The sequence below is a fragment of the Gouania willdenowi genome, chromosome 13 (genome assembly GCF_900634775.1).
Source record: "Gouania willdenowi chromosome 13, fGouWil2.1, whole genome shotgun sequence".
NCBI lineage: Eukaryota > Metazoa > Chordata > Actinopteri > Blenniiformes > Gobiesocidae > Gouania > Gouania willdenowi.
Window position 1 is genome coordinate 23,714,065 of NC_041056.1, and position 21,737 is coordinate 23,735,801.

Genomic DNA, 21,737 nt, shown 5'->3' on the forward strand with positions numbered 1-21,737 from the left:
TATGTTTAAAAAAATATTACATGTTTGTTTTTGAAATACTAAATATTGTTTGGTTGAATTCTAAAAAAAAGTGGGTCGCGATTTAATGAACATGGCAAAATGTGGGTCCCAGGGTGAGACCAATTGAGAAGCCCTGGACTAGTGTATCTTTCAGTAATTTTGTATGTATTTTAAGTCACTTGTGCATTTACTTTGGGGTTCCACACAAAGTTTGAGCGAGGGCTGTATGTGGCCCCCGGACCAGCAGTTACCCACGTCTGCCTTAGAGCCATATAATAAAAAGAAAGCTGCTATCAAAGTCTTGTTTTAGAAGTAGTGGGTTACGTTATTAGTGCAATGGCATTACTGCATTCAGGATTGGAAATAAGACATTTACCATGAAAAAAAAAAAAGTGGTGCTTGGTATGATTCTAGCTTGCATTCTTTAAAACATGCATTGTGACAGTTGGACGGGAGTTCATGTACACCAACTCTCTAGTTACCATAACCCTGTCACCATTTGTTTTTTTTTATTTAAACAATTTTATATTTAGTAATGAGTGCCTTGAGATGACTTGTTGTATTTAACGCTATTAATAACGTTGATTTGAATAGAATTGTAGAAAAAGATGCAACCCTCTCCACTGATTGATATGTTGCCACTTGTGCTGATTTAAAACAGTTCTTAAACAGGAAATAGAACTAACTGCACTTTTGATGTCATCAGGTGATGCATTAGTAAATAATGCCTTAGGCGTGTTGTTTTTTTTTTTGCTTTCTGCTACATTTAGTGCTGTCAAAGAAGTACCCTTGGATATGTAAATGATTTCTTATTTTAATGGACTGGAGCCCTGTTCAGGGTGTACCCCTGCCTAACGCCTGGGGAGTGCTGAAGAAAGGCACCCTGTCAATAACCAGATAAAAAAAAGATGAATGAAAAAATAACTAACTTTAAAGGCTTTTAGGAACTAAAGGTCACAAAAGTACTTAAATACCTGATGTTAATGTTAAAAAATGCAGTTACATACTATGATAACAATCCGCATTCCACAATTTAAACTTCATATGTATATGTTCACATTTGCTGTGATTAGTGTTTTTCAAAAACAAAAATTTCCATCCCTTGACTTGAAATACTCGTCTAATAAAAAAAAAAAAAAAAAATTAAATTAAATACATTTCCAGACACAAAATTGATCAGAAAGAAACATTTTTAAAGGTGGGGAGATAATAACTGAGAAATGTGGTATCAGAAAAGCACGAAAAAAATGTTTTAATCACGGAAACTTACCATCAAAGTGCTTTAAAGCTACCTGACCAAAACCAAAGAAGCTGAACATGTACAGCTGAAAATCATAAACATAACCCCCCAACCCCCCCATCACCCCATTATTTGAATAAAAAATGTCTGCATATGGGATTTCCTTGGCTGCTACACCACTGTCTTGAAGGCCTGTTGGATCATGTTGGTTTGGTGGATGAGCTGGTTGGCGCTGACAAACACATTTATCGCTCTGGAAACAAGTGTGACAGAGACACAAGGGCACACGTGTCAATCATCAGGCAAAGGGAAAGCATGGCAGCAGTATGACGATTGATTCAGGAATCACTGTGATCTGGATGAAATGCAGGATGACAAGCTTCATGGAACAGGAAGCGAGGGAGTCCACGGGAAAACGGGTCAAGGGAATTATTCAGCAACGGCAGATTTGATGGAAACAGGCTAGTGATCATACAAGCATGATTTACATGCTGCTGACAGTGTGTGCAAACAATGGGTCTGTGTATGTGTGTGTGTGTGTGTGTGTGTGTGTTGTGTTAGACAGCAACAACCACAAAATATGTCATACTTTCCATCTTTGAAGTAGGATTTGAGAGTGTCACTGAAGCTCTTGGAGTATTTCACAAACTCTTTCTTCTGCTGTTCCAGTGCCTATGAGCAACACACACAGACGACCTTTCAGCGACGCTCATTTCAAAGCTGCTGCGTTAGTGTGCGTGTGGACACTTTTCTCACCCTAATGGATCCACTTACCCGTCTGTTCTGATACTGGTAGTTCCTGATGATTGTGTTAACGGTGTCTAGCAGCTCCTTGATGGCGCTGGCGATGTCTCTGTGAACGACGGAAACAATCTCAGAGAATCCGTGTCTTCTTATCAGACGCTGATGGCCAGATACTACAGCGCAAACACGCCTTCAAATGGGTTGGGGTCAATTATAATTGTAATCGCATAATTGATAATGAATTACAATGATGGCGTAATTGTAATTGTAAGATAATTGACTATGTAATTGTAATTGGCATTAAAATTCTACAATAATTGTAAATTATAATTTAACGTTAAACTGGGGGAATCATGCACAGTTCTACACTTGTGTAGTCAACAATTATTCAAATATGTTTCATGTTGTTATTATGAATTTTATATTTTGATAAGCGCATTGAGATGACCTTGTTGTAATTTGCGCTATACAAATAAAGTTGAATTGAATTGAATATCAAGCTTTACCACATTTTAGCATTTTAAAAAAGGGGTATACTGACGCAAAAAAGGCCCAGATGCCCAAACCAAAAATATTAAAACCTATATTTTCATTGATTATGAAGCCTGACAAGGTAATTAATAGATAGGAAACAAATTATATTATAGATTTTTAGTGTATTTTACAGCTGATTTAGCACCTGTTATGATAAGAAATGCTAACAGAAAGCTAACATAAGAGGAAGGTTAACTTTTATTAGATTGTTTATTTCAGGCTCAGTAATTGTGATTAATTGTGATTTAACTTTAGTAATTGAGAACGTAATTGTAATTTACCTTTTTTTTAGGATAAAATAATTTTAAATTTAATTCTAATCAGAAAAAAACACTGTAATTGTAATTGAACATGGGTAATTGAAAATGTAACTGTAGCTGAAAATCGTAATTGACCCCAACCCTGGCCTTCACCTTCAACGTGTCCTAGATTCTTGTGCACCCCAAACCACACGTTTCAGAACTTTAATTTCTTTGCCTCCCCTTTGAATTGATTATATTCTAATCCCTCCACAGGGTAAGCAACTTAAACTGTCACTCACTCACAGTATTGCACTGAGGAAATGTATTGAAGAAAATGAAAAATGAAACATTGCTTATTTTCTCTCTTAAGAGTGTGCGCATAGCACGGCCAGCACGGATTTAATAAAAACAAAAACAACACACGGGGCTTTTTTCGCTAAATTTGACATTCAAAGTCTAGGCTTGGTATCCTGTGCGTATGTGCATCATATGGTGTGATCTCTGGACGACACTTACAGGACTCCAACCAGAGGAGCAGAAAAGATTGTAATAATCAGCTGAATGTCCTCAAGTGCTCCTTTAATCCATTAGGATTTCAAGTGACATTTCCCATAGTCCTTAGGGTGCTCAGAGTGCACGTACGGTGCTGTTACCTTTAAGATCCCTGACAGCAGAAATGCATTCACAATGACATAATGCTGGATGAAAAAATGCTACAATCTATGGAGGACTCAAAAATATACAACGTATATAATCAATGGATCAATTTTTTTTAATTTCTTTAGATGTTTTAACATTTCACCTTCACCATTTGATGTGTGTTCACAGTGAAAAGCTGCACTTTATTGTTATTAAAGTGGAGTTCATTGTGGGGCACACATGTGCTTAAAAATGCTTATAAAGTCACTGGGAATAAAACCTTTTACCCTACAAAACTATTTATAAATGTCTCCACTTGGACCCTGCACTGTCCTTAGGGGCCCTTTTTAGGACACACCAGTTTTGTCTTTATGGGTTCTTTCATGGCACACTTTTGTTACACATGCTGCACCCAATGATTTCTTACCCCAAATCATTAGGAAAAAAACATACTTAGGCTGATTCTCACACCAAAGTCATCCTGCATCAGAAAGGTTCATGAACACAAATGCCTCACATGCATATTTTGTGACAATAACACGCATTGACAGACTGTTTTTTAATCGGAAAGTGTCTGAATGTGTAGAAAGTGTAATAAATGACCCAATGTGTCCAATTCCGTTTAAATCAATTTCGTCTATCATGTCCGCAACGTGTTACGATGAGATTAGTGATCATGTGATTTATATTTCCTCTCTTTTTTTCGCTATATTTATTATTAAAATTAGTACTATCGTTGTTGTTTTTGCACCAACTACCAAAACAAATTCCTGTGAAAACTATACTTAGTAATAAAACTTTTTTTTGTTTCTTATTCTGATTTGATCCTGTGATTGAAAACAAAGACAGAACTTCATCTTAAGTGTGCTTTTATGACTGAATTCCAATCTGAAAAGGCACTGATACTAAGACAGGTTTAGCTGTTGGTGTATGAGCTAAAATGGTCATCATTTTACCTGGTGACACATCACTGCAGAAGCATCACCAACGCCCAGAATTTTGTGCCACATTTAAGGGACATTCGGCAGTTGGCGATATATACGGTACAGGTTTTACAAATCACACTTTCCTATGGTATTTTTTCCATTAAACCAGTGGTTCCCAACCTTTTTTGGATCGTGACCCCATTTTCATATCACAAATGTCTGGCAACCCCAAATATTTTTTTCTATAATGACTTTTTTATCATGTTTCTTATGCTCTTTAACAAATACAGATTAGCCAGGATAAGTGTCAGTTGTTGTCTATAGCCCTTGTGGTCCTCTCTTTGTTCTGTCAGTCTATGTTGGTTCTGTTTAGTTTCCATTCTAGCTCTAGTTTCATGTGTTGACTCTTGTCTTTGTGTTCCAGGTCTTCCTGCTCGTGTTTCCACCTCCCAGTGACGTCAGTGTGTTTATGTTGTGACTGAATAGCTGCCTCATGTTTCCACCCAGGTGTGGCCCATTACCAATCAAGCCTCCCTCACTATTGAGCTGAGTGTTTGGACAGAGTAATTGCTGGATCATTGGATCCTGCTATGTTTTAGTACCCTGCTCCCTGTTTTCTTTCTGCCTTTTTGGATTTGGGATTTTCTTTGTTCTACAATAAACATGGACTGGATCTATGAACATTATGTCTACCTGCTGCCTGATTCTCTCTCTGTGCTTGGGTCCTCATCCACGACTCCAAAACGTGACAATGCGCTAGCTCTGATATTTTTATAGTGTTTTTTTTCCTTTTTTTTCTTTATCTTCCTTTTTCTCTTTCTAAGAAAAATAATTAAGAAAAAATGTAAATTCCAGGTGACCTCCATTCTTTTCTAATTTTTATTTTATTTTTTGGAACTTATAAACCCTTTCCACCACTTTTCCAAACTAATGTTGCATATGTTGACCCATTATTGACTCTTTTAATCTTTTTTCACTATAAATCATTATTTTTGCCCATTATTTGCCAGTTTAAACTCATTGTTTCAATACTGACACTTTGAAGTTTGAACCCTTTTTACCACATTTTTCTGTCCACTCTAATTTGTAACTTTTGACCAATGTCTGTGGTTTCCACTTCACCAAAGTTTCCACCACTTTTGATCAATTTCAACCCATATTATCATATCTTCTTTAATATACTATGACCCAAATACATGACTGTTCTTGAATGTTCCTGTCTGTGTTCACCCACCTTCAGGTACAGTAGGGGGCCCTGGTCACTGGCACCTGTATTTGGTGACTCACATTTACATTTCAGATGACCCCAAGGTTAAAAAACACTACGTTAAATGGTTGGTTGAGGGTCTAATATTGTAACTAATGTCGCTTTTGCGATGCAATGTTGGGTGATTTCAGCATAACTATCCCAATGCATTGAATCATTACAAGCATATAAATTGATATTAATAACAGTAGTTGAGTCTATTAACCCTATTTGGAATTTTTGGTACGATTTCAGGACGTTTAATAGCTAATAAAGTCCTTTAAACAGGGGACGATTATGTAACGAAAAGGAAACAAAGTGTAACATGACACGAAAACAGGAAAACCCGAATGAAAATGAATTTGGTAAATTTTGAAAAGAAAACTTGGGGGCCCTACTTATGAGGTCAGGTGATTAAAGTTACCTACTATATTTTGTTGAATTCCGAGGTCCTGTGATAATACTAGTCTAATGTGAATACGCTTCTCTGTGATTTGGACAGAAATGGGCAGGATCTGAGGTGTTATCGCGTTGTTTTGTTTCCGGGACGCATGTTTATTTTCTATTAATTTTAAGGTATGTTCTCGCGTCCAGTGCCTAATTTTTCCATGTTGAAAACAATGTGAGCGAATGTTACGCAACACGCAGCGCGTTGACATATCAGGTAGATCTCAGGCTTCGGTTATCCCGTGTGAATGCGCCACATAAAAAGCAGACTTTTGGGGGGGAGGTCATTTATTTATTACATGGGGTCCCCAGATAAATCCATGTGAATGGGGGTTTAGACACAAAAGGGACTCCAGGTGTGCACGGGTTATTTTAACTATCTTTTTAATCTGAATAACCCAGAAACACATTCATCAGCCGCATTTATTTAATACAGGTGATAGGTAAAGACGGGAGCGTCCGAGCCAGAGGACCCCTGCAGCCCTTTAGCTGCCTGTGTGCAATGCATCTTCTGCTTACGTAACCGTAATAACCATTCATGTATTCAAGCTCAGAGGAGTGCGGACAGTCCCCAGGAGTGTAGAGCCCACTCACCCCCAGCACGGACAGTCCTCAGTGCCCCGACACAGGGACCGGCCCACGATAGTTGGTGCCAGTGGTCGGTGGCGATGTCGGACACCCACCCGACCCGTCTAGAAACACGGACCACTGTGTAACTGCACAGCAGAGCACAGTGAATAGAAGCATGTTGACCAGCTCCTTTTCTTACAGCTGCACATTTGTCTCAGCACTTACAGTCCCTGGCATTAATAATTCATTGTGTTCTTTTATCCATCCACATTTTAATTTAAAAACCCAAATTCCACAAGTGTTATGAGAGCCGATATTGTAGGTTTTATATTATTTTAAAGCTGATTTGATTGTACACAACAAAATGTTTAGTGTCTTGTGGGATTTGTGCTGCTCATTTAAGTTTTGTTTGGAAGTCTTTATTTTTACTGAATAAGCTTTTGTGTTAGATCAGATTAAATTAGCTGAACAAGCTAATACTTTAGTTATTATATATATTTATTTCTTTTGTAATATGATTACTGTTGGATTTGGTGATTTGATATAAAGATAAAAGTGAAACATTTGTTTGGTTACTTTAATGAATGGATACAGACACATAAACCTTTATAAGTATGAAATAGTCACAAAGTGAGGAAAAGAAAAAGATGCATAAATAATTGTGATAATCGTTAATATTGTAATAAATTTCAACATTTTCCAAACCGGCAGCACACGCTCGCTCACACACCACACCCCTTATGCTGTGAAAAATTCCTGGTGAGAACCCTGAAGTGTTTTTCCCAGGAACATGACAGACACATAGGACTACAAACCACCAAGTTATCAGATTATCACATTTGATGTGTTGTTATAATAATCTTTAACACCTTCTGTAATAGTTTGTTAGTCATCTTCAAACACTCGTTTGAAACCAAAGGTTTGAGTGAAATGCTGAGCTCCTTTAGTGCACACACACACACACAGTGTTCTTACTTGATGGTCTGTAGCAGGCCCACTCTGTCATTGATCTCATCCGGTATAGTGCTGAGGATGTGTTTCAGAGCTCGTGCTCTCTCGTTCAGCTCCTGGAACTCTGGCTCTCGCCTCTCAATCATGAAATCTGCAGTGAGAGATGGAAGATGGAAGGAAGTACAAATCTCCAGTGCCTTCAGTCATGAGCATGTCAACACATCCTTCCATCTACAAGGAACTTAAAAAAGTTAAGCTATTACTGAAGGCGATGCCACCAAAACACACACATCAGAGTGCCTTTAGTTTGTTGAGCGGAGACAGGATTAGGTAGAAGTGTACCCCTCTGGAGGTACGAGTGCGTGCGTGTGTGCGTGCGTGTGAATTCTTTACCACCATCAATCACTGTACCCTACACAATGAATACAATTACAGAGTGAGACAAGGGAACATGGAGAACAGGAACATCGATTTGTGGGGAAACAGCGCCCCTAGCTGGTGAGTAATAAGACTTCAGACATGGCATCACAAAGACTGAACAGTAGGGATGAATAATGTATATTTAGCATTAAATGCCCCCAAGTTATAATCAGATATTAATCCATGTTGATCAAACAATAAAACATGCCATTTATTATGTTTTAAATCACTATTTGAAATGCAACTGGATTTTTCTGTGAAGAAAACTACGTAGTGCCGATTGTGAAGTTGCACGTGCTAAAATAAACAGCAACTTTTCGCAACATTTAGTAACAAAACGCGTTTAAAAAAACGTAGATGAATTATTTTATGTTACTTTTGACAAGACTTACAGCAATATTTGTGAAATTTGCGTATGTTAAATCTAAATGTTAAAGTTAAATCTAAATGTTGAATATTAAATCTAAATGTTAAAGTTAAATCTAAATGTTGAATATTAAATCTAAATGTTAAAGTTAAATCTAAATGTTGAATATTAAATCTAAATGTTAAAGTTAAATCTAAATGTTGAATATTAAATCTAAATGTTAAAGTTAAATCTAAATGTTGAATGTTAAATCTAAATGTTAAAGTTAAATCTAAATGTTGAATATTAAATCTAAATGTTAAATATTAAAACTAGATCTAAATGTTAAATGTTAAATCTAAGTGTAAATCTAAATGTAAATCTAAATGTTAAATGTAAATATAAATGCTAAATGTTAAATATTAAATCTAAATCTAAATGTTAAATATGAAATCTAGATCTAAATGTTAAATATTAAATCTAAATCAAAATGTTTAATAATAAATCCAAATGTTAAATTTAAATGTTAAATATTAAATCTAAATGTTAAATATGATTGTTCATGTTGGTACTTCGGGTGAATTTGCATATTACATTTACATATTTTTACCACAAGAGTAAATATCACAAATCTGGTCAAAACTAACATTCAAAAATTCACATACGTTTTTTAAATGAGGTTTGTTGCTAAATGTTGTGAAAAGTTGCTGTTCATTTTAGCATGTGCAGCTTTAAAATAATCTAAAATCTTCCTACCTTCCACATCATCTGCAGCCATGCGAAGTAGGGACTCGCAGTAATTAATTTGTAGGTTTTTCTTCTCCACTATTTTTAGAACGATGTCCTGGATCAGACCGGGGTTCTCCTTCTCCGCCTTCAGACACACAAACAGAGCTGCAGCCACTGATCAAAGCTAAGCTGCTTGTCAAAGTTATTACAGGACCGATGGCAGCGTGTTTCCCTCAAATGTAAACAAAGTAACAAAAGAAAACTTTACCTTTACAAAGGCAGCTCTCAAGGTCTGCGCAGCGGTTAAATTGACTTTCTCCAGCTGTGAGTAATAACAGAGAAACACACAACAGTAAGCCTGCAGCACCATCCACAACACGGACACAGCTTAGCTCTTATCTCAGTGCTCTCATCTGTCCTGAAATGTAATTCTGCAAAAATATTTTTTAAAAAGAACTCACAAGCTGAGAGTCGAACCCTATCGAGCAGAAACACTGTGGAGTTGTATTGTGAGAATCTGTATTGAGTCTGCTGAGCTGTTTTGATCCGTGTAAACTTGTGGTCAACAGAAATCGTTTAGGTTCAACCAAGAACAGACAGATGTTCGTTATTCTGAAACTATGTCCTCCTGTGTTTGTTATATAGCAAAAAATATGAAACATCACAAATCTGACATCGGCATCAGATAGAGCTGTGTCTCTATCAAACTGAGGTTCAGGGAAGCTTGAGGTCCGTCAGACATTTGTTGGGGGTCAGCAAAATAGTGCTTTGTTACTTTATATAAATCGTGCACTCTTTGATTATACATAAGTGTTGTTTGTCATTAAAAATACAAACTCATAACAAGTGCAAAAGTACAAACAAAACAAAAATTCAGAGGCAAATACTTCCTGATACATGAGATATTTGATATTTGATATGCCTTTAAGAAGCTATGAATGTTTTTGAACAATTTTAACCAATTTTTGCTTTTTCTACAAACGTGCCATTTTTTAACCAATTTTCATAACTTTTTATTGCCATATTTTTGCTCCATATAATGTATTTTTGCTACATTACTCCCCTTTCTGCCACTTCTCCACCAAAATTCAGTGCATTTTCTGCACATTTTTTCCCCTTTCAAGATATTTTCAGTACTTTAAAACCCTTTCCACCACTTTTCCCACCTAATGACGCATATGCTGACCCATTATTGTCACTTTTAACCTCTATTTCACCATATTTCATGCTTATTTTTGCCAATTTAACCACATTCATGTTTTTGTTATGCCATTATTTGCCAATTTAAAATGATGTTCCTACTTTTTAAATTACATTACCCCAACCGCCCCCCCCCCCCCTTTATTTATTTTTTTTATATTATTTTTTTTAGTTTGGGAAGAGCAACAATTATCGTTAAGGTGATAAATCCCATTTACATACATTGGTTTGCAATTCTTTCCAAGCAGCTCCACACAAACCCATTCTGCGCAGCATAAATTAAATTCATGTCTGAAATCGTGTTGTCACACACGAAAATGACTTCCTCATTTTCGTGGAAGTTCCACCTCCTCTGTGAGACTGGGATGCAAACACGTTACTGTAAATGATTCACAAATCCCTGGTCTGCAGCACAACGAATAAATATTTAATCAACTCACTTTATCAAGTGATGCAGAGCACAAAGGAGACATATCTCTTACGGCTTCACTATGTGCTTTGAAATATTCAAATTTGCATGTATAAATAGGTCGAAGGAGCTGTTTGGTCAAAGGTAAAGATAAATAATTCCTGGGGTATCTATTGCAGGATGAATGGATGTTAACTTTTTTATATTTAGACAAGTAAGAATCATTATTTTAGGGTTCCTTTTGTACTCTTCTCCTTGTAAGTTGTTCCTGGTCATGAGAACTTTAAAAACAAGTTACTTAACTCAAAACCCAGCATTAATTCATTTAAATGTATTTCACCTTTTAATGTTTTAAAGCTACTCCTAACAAAACCATTACCTTGAATGTTTTTTTTTCTCTTGTTTTTGCTGAAGGGAAAAGTGGCATGCTCATGCATTTGACAGCAATATGGTCAGGGTACCATAAGCACTGCTAGAAAATGTAGCCACACTCTATGACAGATGCTAAATGAAGCCGTATGCTTTCTTCATGATTAAATGAAGGGTAAAAATGCTTGAATTTGTAAAATATACCCCAGCTAACTACCCTCACTAAGAAGCACACCTGGGACATGATAGAACTAATCAACTTGAGGTCAACTTATATGATTATGACAGTCTTTTTATCATCTCCAATAATAAAAATGTAAAGCAATGATTGAGATAATTAAAGTCAAGGAATGAATTATCCATCCATTAAGAGGTACAGTAAAAACAAAGCTACCTGATAGTTTTGTTAAATGACTATAATGGCTGAAAAAAAGAATTCTAATTACTGTTTTCACCTTCCGGTGTCTCACAGGTATTCCAAGGTTGCCATGCACTCTCCTGCTAAAGCTTTCATAGCAGCAGTGGTGAGTTAGCACCACCAACTGTTCAGCACAAGGTGTCTGAGCTCAGACAAACACATTCTGCATGTTTTAGTGCTGAGCTCTTCTTCATCGTGACCAGATGAAGAACAGAAACATAAGTTACATGGATTGGGGATATGGGAAGAAGGATGGAAATGCATAAATTATGATTGTAGATTATGATTTTGGTGCTGCGTTACCTTTTGGGGAAATGTTAAGCTCTATACAAAAGGTTGGGGATTAGTGTATGTATTTGGAAGTTGGTGTGGTTTGAAATTAAACCCTTAAAGATCCTCCACTGTTTTTACAAGTGTGGCCTAAAACCTTTGAAATGTACTTATTAGAAGATCTATGCCAACAAAACATATTCGTTTAAAATCATTAACTTTAAAAATGAAATCACGTAGTTGATGACGTCACACAGCTCCGTTTGCCCGTAAACATCCTAGTGTTTTCCAATGGAGTGAAGCATTCCAGCCTGCTTTTTCAATCATTTGGCAGCTTTTTTGGTCAAAATGAAACCGTGTGCTGCTTTTGGTTGCTCTTAAAAAAAATAGGAAAAGTTAAAGATACCGATGAAATCCTCTTTTTTTTTTACCGAAAGAGAATAAAAATAGTTGTGACCTGAAAAAAATCTATGACCGTAGAGTGCGACAGTTCCAACTCTGTGGTTTCGTAGGAGGCAATGAAGCAGAGAAGAAGAGCTCTCCTAAGTAGGGCCCTATAAAATCCACGTTAACAAAATCGCAGACGAAATCACGGAATCGACTAATGAAAACAGAATCTACTGTTGAACGCGGAAATTGACAGAATGTGGATAAAACGCCGTTACCATGAGGCAAGGAACTGTTTTTAATGGGGGAATGTTTCCGGGGCCCGCTCATTAGATGCACCGCCCGCCCCCCTCCCGTCCTGGCCGCTTCAAACACCGACTAAACCACCTGAAACACCGTCTAAACTGCCGAAAAGCTACGCAACTCATCACTCACTCCTAAATACGGAGCCGATTAGTTTTTGCTTAACTTTACTTGTTTCTCGTGAAGCGCTACAGCGCTCCGTGAAAACATGATCAGCTTCACCTGCTCGGAGTGTTTGAACATCTCATCAGTGCTACAGTAGATCCATGGGAAAAGTTGTGTTGTTGTGGACGAGACCATCAATGCCAGGGATTGTAGAGTCTGAAACATCGTAGGTTATTGATAACTTCTGACACTGTAAAATATTCTGGCCCCTAATGGTGAAATAACTGATGCATCTTTGTGTCTATTTGTTTATGTTTAATCATTACGGTCTGCAATGTCATCAGGATCATTTAAATTAGGTTCATTTAAATTAAGTTGATCAAAACTAAATCAATAAACCTGCTCAGATTCAGTAAACCATTGATCCCTGAGGGGACAATGGGTGACATTAATGCTACTCTCTTACATCTTTATATGACATATAGATCATTTTAAAAAGCAGCTAGAATAATCCATGTCAGTACAACTTATATCTACCTTTTTATTGTATCTTACTCATTTTATTTTAAATTTTAAAATGTTGTTTCCTCACAGGAGTTAAAAACTAATTATTTTAAAAATTTAAAAATTAAAAAAAACGAATTTTAAAAACATTATGAAGGAAAACACGAAATACGGAAAAAAATAAAATTGATTTCATAGGGCCCTATCAAAGGGACCTTAACTCCCCCTTAAACAGTGCCCGACTGACACTCTAATGTTTGAAGTTAAGCGAGTAATCACGGACTGTGAGAATAAAAGTCCTTTTGGTGAGAGTCCACCGTTGAATGTCATCTATCACGTGATTTTAAGATAGCGGAACACAGGCACTTAAACTGTAAAGTAGTCCCATTTTTAAAAGTTTAAAAGTTAATTAAAAACTAAGCGTTTTGTTAGACATACAGTAGATTTTCTTAAAAATCACATTTCAAAGGTTTTTAGGCCACATTGGTTAAAAACAGTGGAGGATCCCTTTAAAAGCTCCTGTTTCACCTGGTTAAAGACTGGATACATGATGGCATAGAGAGCCATAGAGACCACTGCGGGGGCGTCGGCTTTATTCTTCTTCATGTTCTCCATGGTCATCCTTGACCAATCGGTGGCCCTCTGTGCACGTGTCCAGTGGTGCCAGTTTCACCGCATTGGATCGCTCACTAAGAGTGACAGAATGGAAGCAGTCGAGCACCTGGAAACAAACAAATCAACAGGAGATGATGAATGGAAGTCGACTGACTGACTGTTCGCAGGTTATAAAAACATACAAAGTAGATTATTTTAAATTATTCAATGTTTTCCTGCTGTTTAGGATGAATAGCAAGAAGGCACGTTAGCCAGAACAAGCAGTAAATTCATTCACAAAACGTTTTAATGACTGTTTCTCGGAGCAACAACGAATAATTTTCCTTAAATGACAATATTTTAAACCCCATGAGACTACTTGTAAAAAGAAAATAAGCCCTTTAGTCACTTTTCATGATCCTCCAATAACAGAGTGTGTGTTTTACTGCTCCACTGGGTGCAGTAGTGACAAAACCAGCAAGAGGCTCACCTAAAACAGAGACACCTTCTCCAAAATGAATGCTGTAATAAAAATATCACTATGATAAATTCTCAGCAGTGGCGTGGCCCGTGCTGAGGTTTCACGTCTAGCATTCAAAGACAACACGCGAACAACCCTCAGCTATTGTTTACTGTGAAGCAGCTCAGCACTTCTCATGTGACGTCACTACTCCTCACTCTACTGATCACATGACGTGTGATTTATCTGAGGGTGGGGACACTTGCGTGCATTCTTTGTGTATGTGTATGTATCAATTAGGGAGAACAGAGCATATGCATTATTGTCTAACTATTGTGTGGGTTAAAAGCAGGTTTTGTGGGCTTTTCCTGGATGACCCAGAACAGGGGTGTCAAACTGATTTTAGTCCAGAGGCCTAATAAGGACCAGTTAGATCTCAAGTGGGCCGCAGATTATAGGTGGGGAAAAAGCAGAAGAATTTTAATATCATTGTGCCCTAGTTTTCAATATTAGTCCAATTCACTTCAAAAATTATTGATTTTGTCACCAAATTTGTGTGTAATTTATAGGAATTTGTGCCTTTGTTTGTGAAAAACTGCAAGATTTGTGGAAAAATTGAGAGTTCTATCCACAATATGAAATAAAAAATGACTGCATCCATGTAGTATAAACAAAGGAAACATCCAATCCCCTAAAAATATTGTGGAGTTTTGTTAAATTTCTGAATTTGTCCATCTATAACTGGATTATTTGGCAATTTACACAATAATTAATGTTTTCAGGGGCCGGATTGGGCCCCTGGGCCTTGAGATTGACACATGTCCTAGAACTTTACGAACAGTTCTAAGTCATATTTTAAACAGTTTATTCCAGATTTAGGAAGTAGAATATTTCTACGCTGCTTCACCGTGTTTAATATTAATTCTGGGTAGGGCTGGGAAATGTGGACCAAAAGTCATTATTGGTATTTTTTGTCTCAAAATGACGATATATACGATATAAATCTTGATCATTTCAATTCAATTGACGTCTGACCTGAAAGACAGTTCAGGGTTAAATTTGCTGATGCAAAATGCCACATGTTTTACCTCACGGTTACACAATATGTTCCACTTTAGTCTTTTTCTCCTCTAAGGGACAGCACGTGTGAGTGAATTCTGTAGTGTGGCTTGTTTCGGGGAAGGAAATGCATTGAACTGAGCTTTCCATGCTGTTCTGAGTATGAGTGAAAGAAGCGACTCCTAAAACAAAATTAAAAAAATGTATCGATAAAGGCGATATTTGAATTTTCTATATTGCCAAAACAGAAATATATCGATATATCATGAATCTTGATACATCGCCCAGCCCTAATTCTTTCTGGACAAAGAAAAATAAGAAGCAGAAAAAAAAAATTACAAACGAAACCAGTGATTCACTCGTTTCGTCTGCATAATCAAAAATATGAGTTTTTAACGCAACAAAAGTATACATTTTAACTATCTGCAATAGTCATGGCTGAATTAATGATGGTGACGTGCATCATAATTTGGGTTAAAATGATCATTCACTTATTGTGTTAAGGTGACCACTTTTGTTAAATTTCATTACTGGAACAACAAACTGATGGACTAATAGTCTGACAAACAGGTTAAAGCAATCATCATGATTACAGTATATAGTTTAAGTTTTAGGTGGAGCTGGGGTAAAAATAAAAAAGAAAAAGAAAAGAAAAATCGACTTGCTGGCATGTTTGACTCATAAATCTAACACAGAAACACACATTGAACCAAAAAAAAAAAAAGATTATTTTTTAAGCATTAAAATCAACCATTTTATTGATATTTGCATAGGATGTTTACATTCATACTAATTCCAGATAGAAGCCAAAACTGGTTGGTTTGAGCCAGAACATCCCCACTGTGAATAGACTACACAGTGGTCTTTCTGTCAGATCGTTATGAACGCATCATTAACTAGCCTTTGTAATAATTAGCCGACATGTGACAACATTAGAATGATAACTTATTTTAACTTGCTTCGTTATTGTTATTCTACACAGCTCATACCCGTATATATATAATAAAGAAACCAAGCGTGGTCTAAAACCGTGTCGAGGCTTTAAAATGAGAACAATAAATCACCTGGAAAGGTAAAGAGCTAGTGTGAGATTAGCAGCTTAGAGCAGGTGATTCCCCCCCCATCGTCTCACATCCTCATGTTAGCTACATCGTAAAACATTAGCACAGCGATTAAGACCCTGGTAAAATACCTATTAACTGAAAAACATATACACACCTGTCTGCCTCCGTTGTTTTGCCCTCTTGATGTGTTATGTGCCTAATTCAGGAAGTTTTCAACATGACAAATCTGTAGCCACTGTGGGCGGGGTTGACAGCCAGCGGCATCGAAAAAAAAAAAAGACACCGATTTGTAGTTTTTTCGGTCAGTCCTCCTCTTTATTTTGAACCGTAACAGCTACGCTAAAGAACTACAAGTCCCAGCACAAAGAGTGATATGGGGTTTTAACGCTTACGAGTCTTTTATCAACGTGTACAAGTTGTAATATTTAACCGTATGAAACACAGTGAAGGTGAAATTACTCACGTAATTGGATGTTAACAACGAGTTGTTTGACTTTTGCGGTATTAAGAATTTATTAGATAAAGAAGCAACGGCTGCTATTTGGATCAAGATAGTTCTCTCCCAAGCTTAAAGGTATAGTGGACGATGTTTAAAAAAGAAACGCCCTCTCCACGTTTTGAAAAAAAAATAAAAAAAATGCGCATCACGCCTGGGTGTGCGGGAGAGCGTGCACGAGCCCCGTTTTCCTCGTGCACAGCTCTGTTTACAAGTTGGTGTGGGCATCGGTCATACAATGTTACCTTACAAAAGAAGATTTGCACTTTTCCCACTTCGTCAGACTCGCCACCGGTAAGTGAAAATCCATTTTCAAAGGACCCGGTGCGCACCGGGCACGAGCACGAGCACGAGCACGTACGACGGCCTTTCGTAAACATGATTGACAATTAGGAGGACCAATAGTCTTGATGATCCACCCGGAAGCGAAACATTGTCCACAATACCTTTAATACACCTCTTTTAGGGAAACGATATTGTGTCTTTCAAAACATTTCTTCTGAAACTTAATCGTTAAGTAATTTGGCGTTTACTCATTAAAAACAATGTTTCTGTGTAAATGTTTTTTTTGTTTTCTAAGTGCAAAAAATAATGTTGTGTGCTACATTGATTTATTGAATTCATTTACACACATCTGATTACCTCATTCACACGTTACATCCTTTAAGTGTGGTGCCAAGCTTAGACTAAAGACTAAATAAAAATACATTTCTCTTTCCTGTCTGTGAAGTTTGTTTTAAATAAGTTATTGGAGGTTGAGAAATGAGATTTTACTTTTTTTTGATGTCAAAGGTCAACACAACAAGAAGTGCAATCTTTTAAAGACAGCAGCGCATGTTTTGTTATTGCAATTAAATACATGAATTTATTTTCTTGCATATTTGTGACCATCACCAGCCCTCCCTAAGGAAGGGTAAGAAACACTTCATTATAGGGAGGATGTAAAAAGAGAGGGCAGTGTTACGCCTAGGTGAGGGGGAAGGGAACAGGGAAGAGGGAGTCAGGGTAGGAAATGGAAAGGGTGGGGAAGAGTTGACTGCTTTAAAGTGAGAGTGAGATGTGATGATATAGTATATTGTGAATCCATTCAGCCAGTCTGGTGACAAGTGTGGAGCTTAGGTATAATGGTGGTGGTCGCGAACAGAGGGAAGGAGTGAGTGGTTATACCGAAAACTGGTGTTTGGGATCAACGTATCTAAGGTTCAGCCCAGTACGAGTTTGTCCCACAGCCCAAAACATGCCAGTGCGTCCATGACCAATGTTTGTACAAGAACCTCTTCTGCGAACCCAAGCGCCGCCCTGGGCCTGAAGATGCAGCCAGGCCAGCAGAAAGAGTGGGGGCCAAAGAGCCCCAGGTCACAACCCCCCACCACCAAGCAGCCCCTCAGACGCCCCCAAAATACCAAGTTGGTCCCAAGTCATATATGATGATTGGCAGCCGCGGAACTTGCGTAGCTGTCTCTGTGAATAGCAGTTACGTCGTGAAGGAAAGCTGTTAAACTCCATAAAACTAGATATTTGAGTTGAAATATATCGTGGTTTTGTACTAACCTCTATGATCTGAACAAGATATTAGTAGAATTTCCAGTGGGAAAGATACTTGTGTTCGTGGTGTAGCTGGGCTTGCATAAGTCATCAGGGCATTACTCTAAGTGGGCGGCGTGTGCTACCAGGGCTCCTCCCGCCGGATCCTAATGCGCAGATACTAAGCGCCATATTTTGGCTTCAAGAACGTTGAGTGGGAACAGCTACAGTGTGTGCCCATTGATCTATAGATTCTGCATTGAGTGTAGGTCAGATAGTAGATAGTAGAATTAATATTATTATATTTTGTTTTTTACCAATTTCAAAACTTTTTTTTTGTTGTTAAAACTACATTCTTTGTTTTGTTGTTAAGTTGCAGTGGAAATGCACCTGATAAGTTCATTTTATTCAATCATCAATATACCGACATTCTATCTGTACGCAGCGCCCCTCATTGGCTAGTTTAGGTCACGTGACCAAGACTAAACCTAACCGTAACCCCTAACCCTAACCCTAAGACACTATGTACATGTACTTTGGTAAACGTACCAATATCACCGGGGGTTGTCTGTACAGCAACCATACGAATAGACACTTTCTTTATTGAATTCGATGACCTGAGCATAAATTTAAATGTAAAACATGAAAAACATAAAATAATAGCATCACAGTTAGAACAATTGTATACACCCTGTTATGTGAGATTTTTTTAAGGAATAGCCCATTGCTTTTTGTTAATCATTATTATTAAAAACGTAATCTAGTTAATCTAAACCTACTGACAAAAAAAAAAAAAAAGAAAAAAAAACATGATTTCAATAAACATGTGCCAAATAATATGACAATATAACGTAAAGTTTTTGACAGAAACATCCAAAAACCAAACCGGAACGATGAGGAGGGAACTATTTCTCTTCTAGAATATACTCTTTGTTTAGCAGCCATTGCGCCAATAGCAGTTGAGGGGCGGGACCTGTTGTGCACGCTCTGTCAGTGGCTGCGGAGAGAGAGAGAGAGAGAGAGAGAAAGAGCGTTCATCCTCCTGTTCCTCCATCCTCCTAAAGCAACCTTTAAGGTAAGAGCAGTTTTCTGCTGCACTAACCCACATCAGTGACTGTGACGTATGACAAACAATAAGCTTTACAGTTTCACTCATTTAAAGACAAAATAATATCAGCATTATATTTTCTATGGTATGCTTCTTAGGTTGTGTGTGGTCGTGTGCATGCTATGTGACGTTTTACGCATGGATTCTATGAAGGAATGATATTTGTGCAATCAACATGTGTGTGTGTGTAATGTTAGTGTGTAGGAGGCGGAGACACACACAGACAAACACACACATGAAGCCGACTACGTGTTCATCACAATGGGCTGATCAATGGAGCTCTGTTTGCTGCTGCTTTCTACAGCTGAGCTGATGCAGTTAGACTGTCCTTGACATGCTGTGTGTGTGTGTGTGTGTGTGTGTGTGTGTGTGTGTGTGTGTGTGTGTGTGTGTGTGTGTGTGTGTGTGTGTGTGTGCGCGCGCGTGTGCGTGTGTGCGTGTGCGTGTGTGTGTGTGTGTCATTTTGTATAACTAACATTGTATGTACTATGTACAAACATTGATATAATTCATGTTAATATTTTATGTTCAAAGTCAGACCTTGTTATAGGGCTGGGCGATTTTGCCTAAAAAATACAAAAAAATCTCTGATTTTTAAAAGAAAAATTCAAGTTTCAATTCGATTTTTGATTTTTTTTTTTTTTTTTTTTTTTTTTTTTTCCTTTTTATTAAATGCACTTAAAAATTACTGCAGACATCAGGTATATTTATAAAAGTGCACCTTTATTGCTGTCATTGTTCTCAAGAGTTAAAATGCATAGAACAATCCCAAAATAAAAAGTAAATGAGACTCTGTCATTCAACAATTTCATGCTTTAACCCAGGTTTAAGCAGAAGTGCAACAGCGCCTTCACAGTAGCTTCAAATATCTGATTAAGAATTCAGATAACTACATATTCTACAACGTATGACATTACAACTAAAAAAATAATAAACTCTTCCCTTAGCATCTCAGCAGAGTGCGAATAAAACATTAAACATGCCTGTGGCACACATGTAGCCTACTCAAAGGGTAAACAAATGTAAACAAAGAGGGGACTGGCTCACATCGGAACGCGAAAAAGTCAGAAGAAACTGGTGGATTTTTTTTTAAAATAATGTAAAAATAAAAATTGTTTTTATCTACAAATTTGATTAATCGATTAAATCGATTTTTTGCCCAGCTCTACCTTATGAGTTCTCTTATGGCAGAGCCAGCCTGTAATGTAAGTTAGTAAAATCTTTAACAAAGTCATAATCAGTCCCCCTTACCAATTTTGACATCATTTGACATTATTTTGAATGCATTAGTGTGCCTTAGAAAATTAAACCATCAGTATCCAACCTGAAAAACTCCTCACACACAAATAAATAGCTTTTTTGCAGCTGAATATATATTTCAAAAGACCGTGGCAGTGCAAAATGCATAATAAATCTACACTGTGCTATTAAGATACACTTCACACTCAGTCATTTTAAACTGATGCAGCTTCTTGCACACAAATATACTCTCACTAAAGCTTTCTATTTACATACACACTTAAAACACTGCAAACGTAAAGGTTTCTCCTAGTATGTGAGCTGGAGAAACTCATAAGAATGGTTTATTCTGACTGGGATAGAAAGATGAGACAGTTTGGAAAACCAGGAAAAGAAAAGAAAAAGGATGTAAATGTGTTAAATTGATTCAGTAACAATGCGCTCGATCATTTGTACTAAAAACAATGTACTAAAAAACACAAATGATCAAATAAAACAACTATATCCAGTATTAGATTAAATAAATACCCTAATAAAGTCATTTATAACCATTGCATCCTGTGCATAGAAAAATATCTCCATACCATAATTTACACATTGACATGGATGAGTGTATCTATTCTATTCCATTCTATTCTATTCTATTATGTGAAAATAATAATTGCAAAAAACACTTTTTGACCAATTAAACAGAAGCAGGAAGCAGACATTTGTGTGTAAATGTATCAGTGTATAGTAAACATCCAAAGATTGTATAAAAGTATAATAATCATGTGTGTTGAACTGTGTTTATGACATGGATTGGTTGCAATGGGGCAAAATGTGGAAAATAATTAAGGAGACAAGATGATCTAATTCAGGGCTTTGCGGCCTTAGCTATCATCATAATAGCCACTCAAGCCCCGCCCACTAAATAAACAGGACGCTGAGGGGCCACAAATCAATAATATTTCTATATGATATGTAGATGTATACTCTGACACACTCCAGATTTCAGCAGTGAGTTCTCATGGGGCCAAACAAAGCAGACTTTCCATGGAAACTAAGACCAGAGGAGTTAAACCAAGCTAGAATTTCCTGGTGTGAACACAGTCCAGGTTAAGTATGGTAACTAGGAAGAGTTTAAATCCGTCTGGTTGGATTTATTTCACCAAAAAGTAAGAAAAAAGATACTTTTCAAGCAAAATAGTTTGA

At 37.0% G+C, this 21,737-nt stretch overlaps 2 protein-coding genes across 5 annotated transcripts in view; one reads left to right on the plus strand and one right to left on the minus strand.

The window, feature by feature from the left end:
• pdcd10a (programmed cell death 10a) overlaps nucleotides 1–21,737 on the minus strand; it is a 25,965-nt gene continuing 4,228 nt past the window's right edge. The window contains exons 2-9 of one of the 4 annotated variants that reach the window (XM_028464335.1): nucleotides 19,124–19,193; nucleotides 13,528–13,720; nucleotides 9,303–9,356; nucleotides 9,062–9,179; nucleotides 7,564–7,690; nucleotides 2,015–2,093; nucleotides 1,830–1,912; nucleotides 1–1,493 (exon numbers count right to left, since the gene is read on the minus strand). In XM_028464335.1, the coding sequence (XP_028320136.1) occupies nucleotides 1,412–1,493; nucleotides 1,830–1,912; nucleotides 2,015–2,093; nucleotides 7,564–7,690; nucleotides 9,062–9,179; nucleotides 9,303–9,356; nucleotides 13,528–13,620 (636 nt within the window). In that variant the 5' untranslated portion in view covers nucleotides 13,621–13,720; nucleotides 19,124–19,193 and the 3' untranslated portion in view covers nucleotides 1–1,411. Of the gene's footprint in view, nucleotides 1,494–1,829; nucleotides 1,913–2,014; nucleotides 2,094–7,563; nucleotides 7,691–9,061; nucleotides 9,180–9,302; nucleotides 9,357–13,527; nucleotides 13,721–16,330; nucleotides 16,429–16,639; nucleotides 16,748–19,123; nucleotides 19,194–21,737 lie in introns of those variants that run through there. The other 3 variants (XM_028464336.1, XM_028464332.1, XM_028464334.1) reach the window with 3 other exon arrangements.
• The window catches only part of serpini1 (serpin peptidase inhibitor, clade I (neuroserpin), member 1), a 22,733-nt gene continuing 20,133 nt past the window's right edge, over nucleotides 19,138–21,737 (plus strand). The window contains exon 1 of the mRNA XM_028464331.1: nucleotides 19,138–19,271. The gene's annotated coding sequence lies outside the window, so the exon portion shown is untranslated. The remainder of the gene's footprint in view (nucleotides 19,272–21,737) is intronic.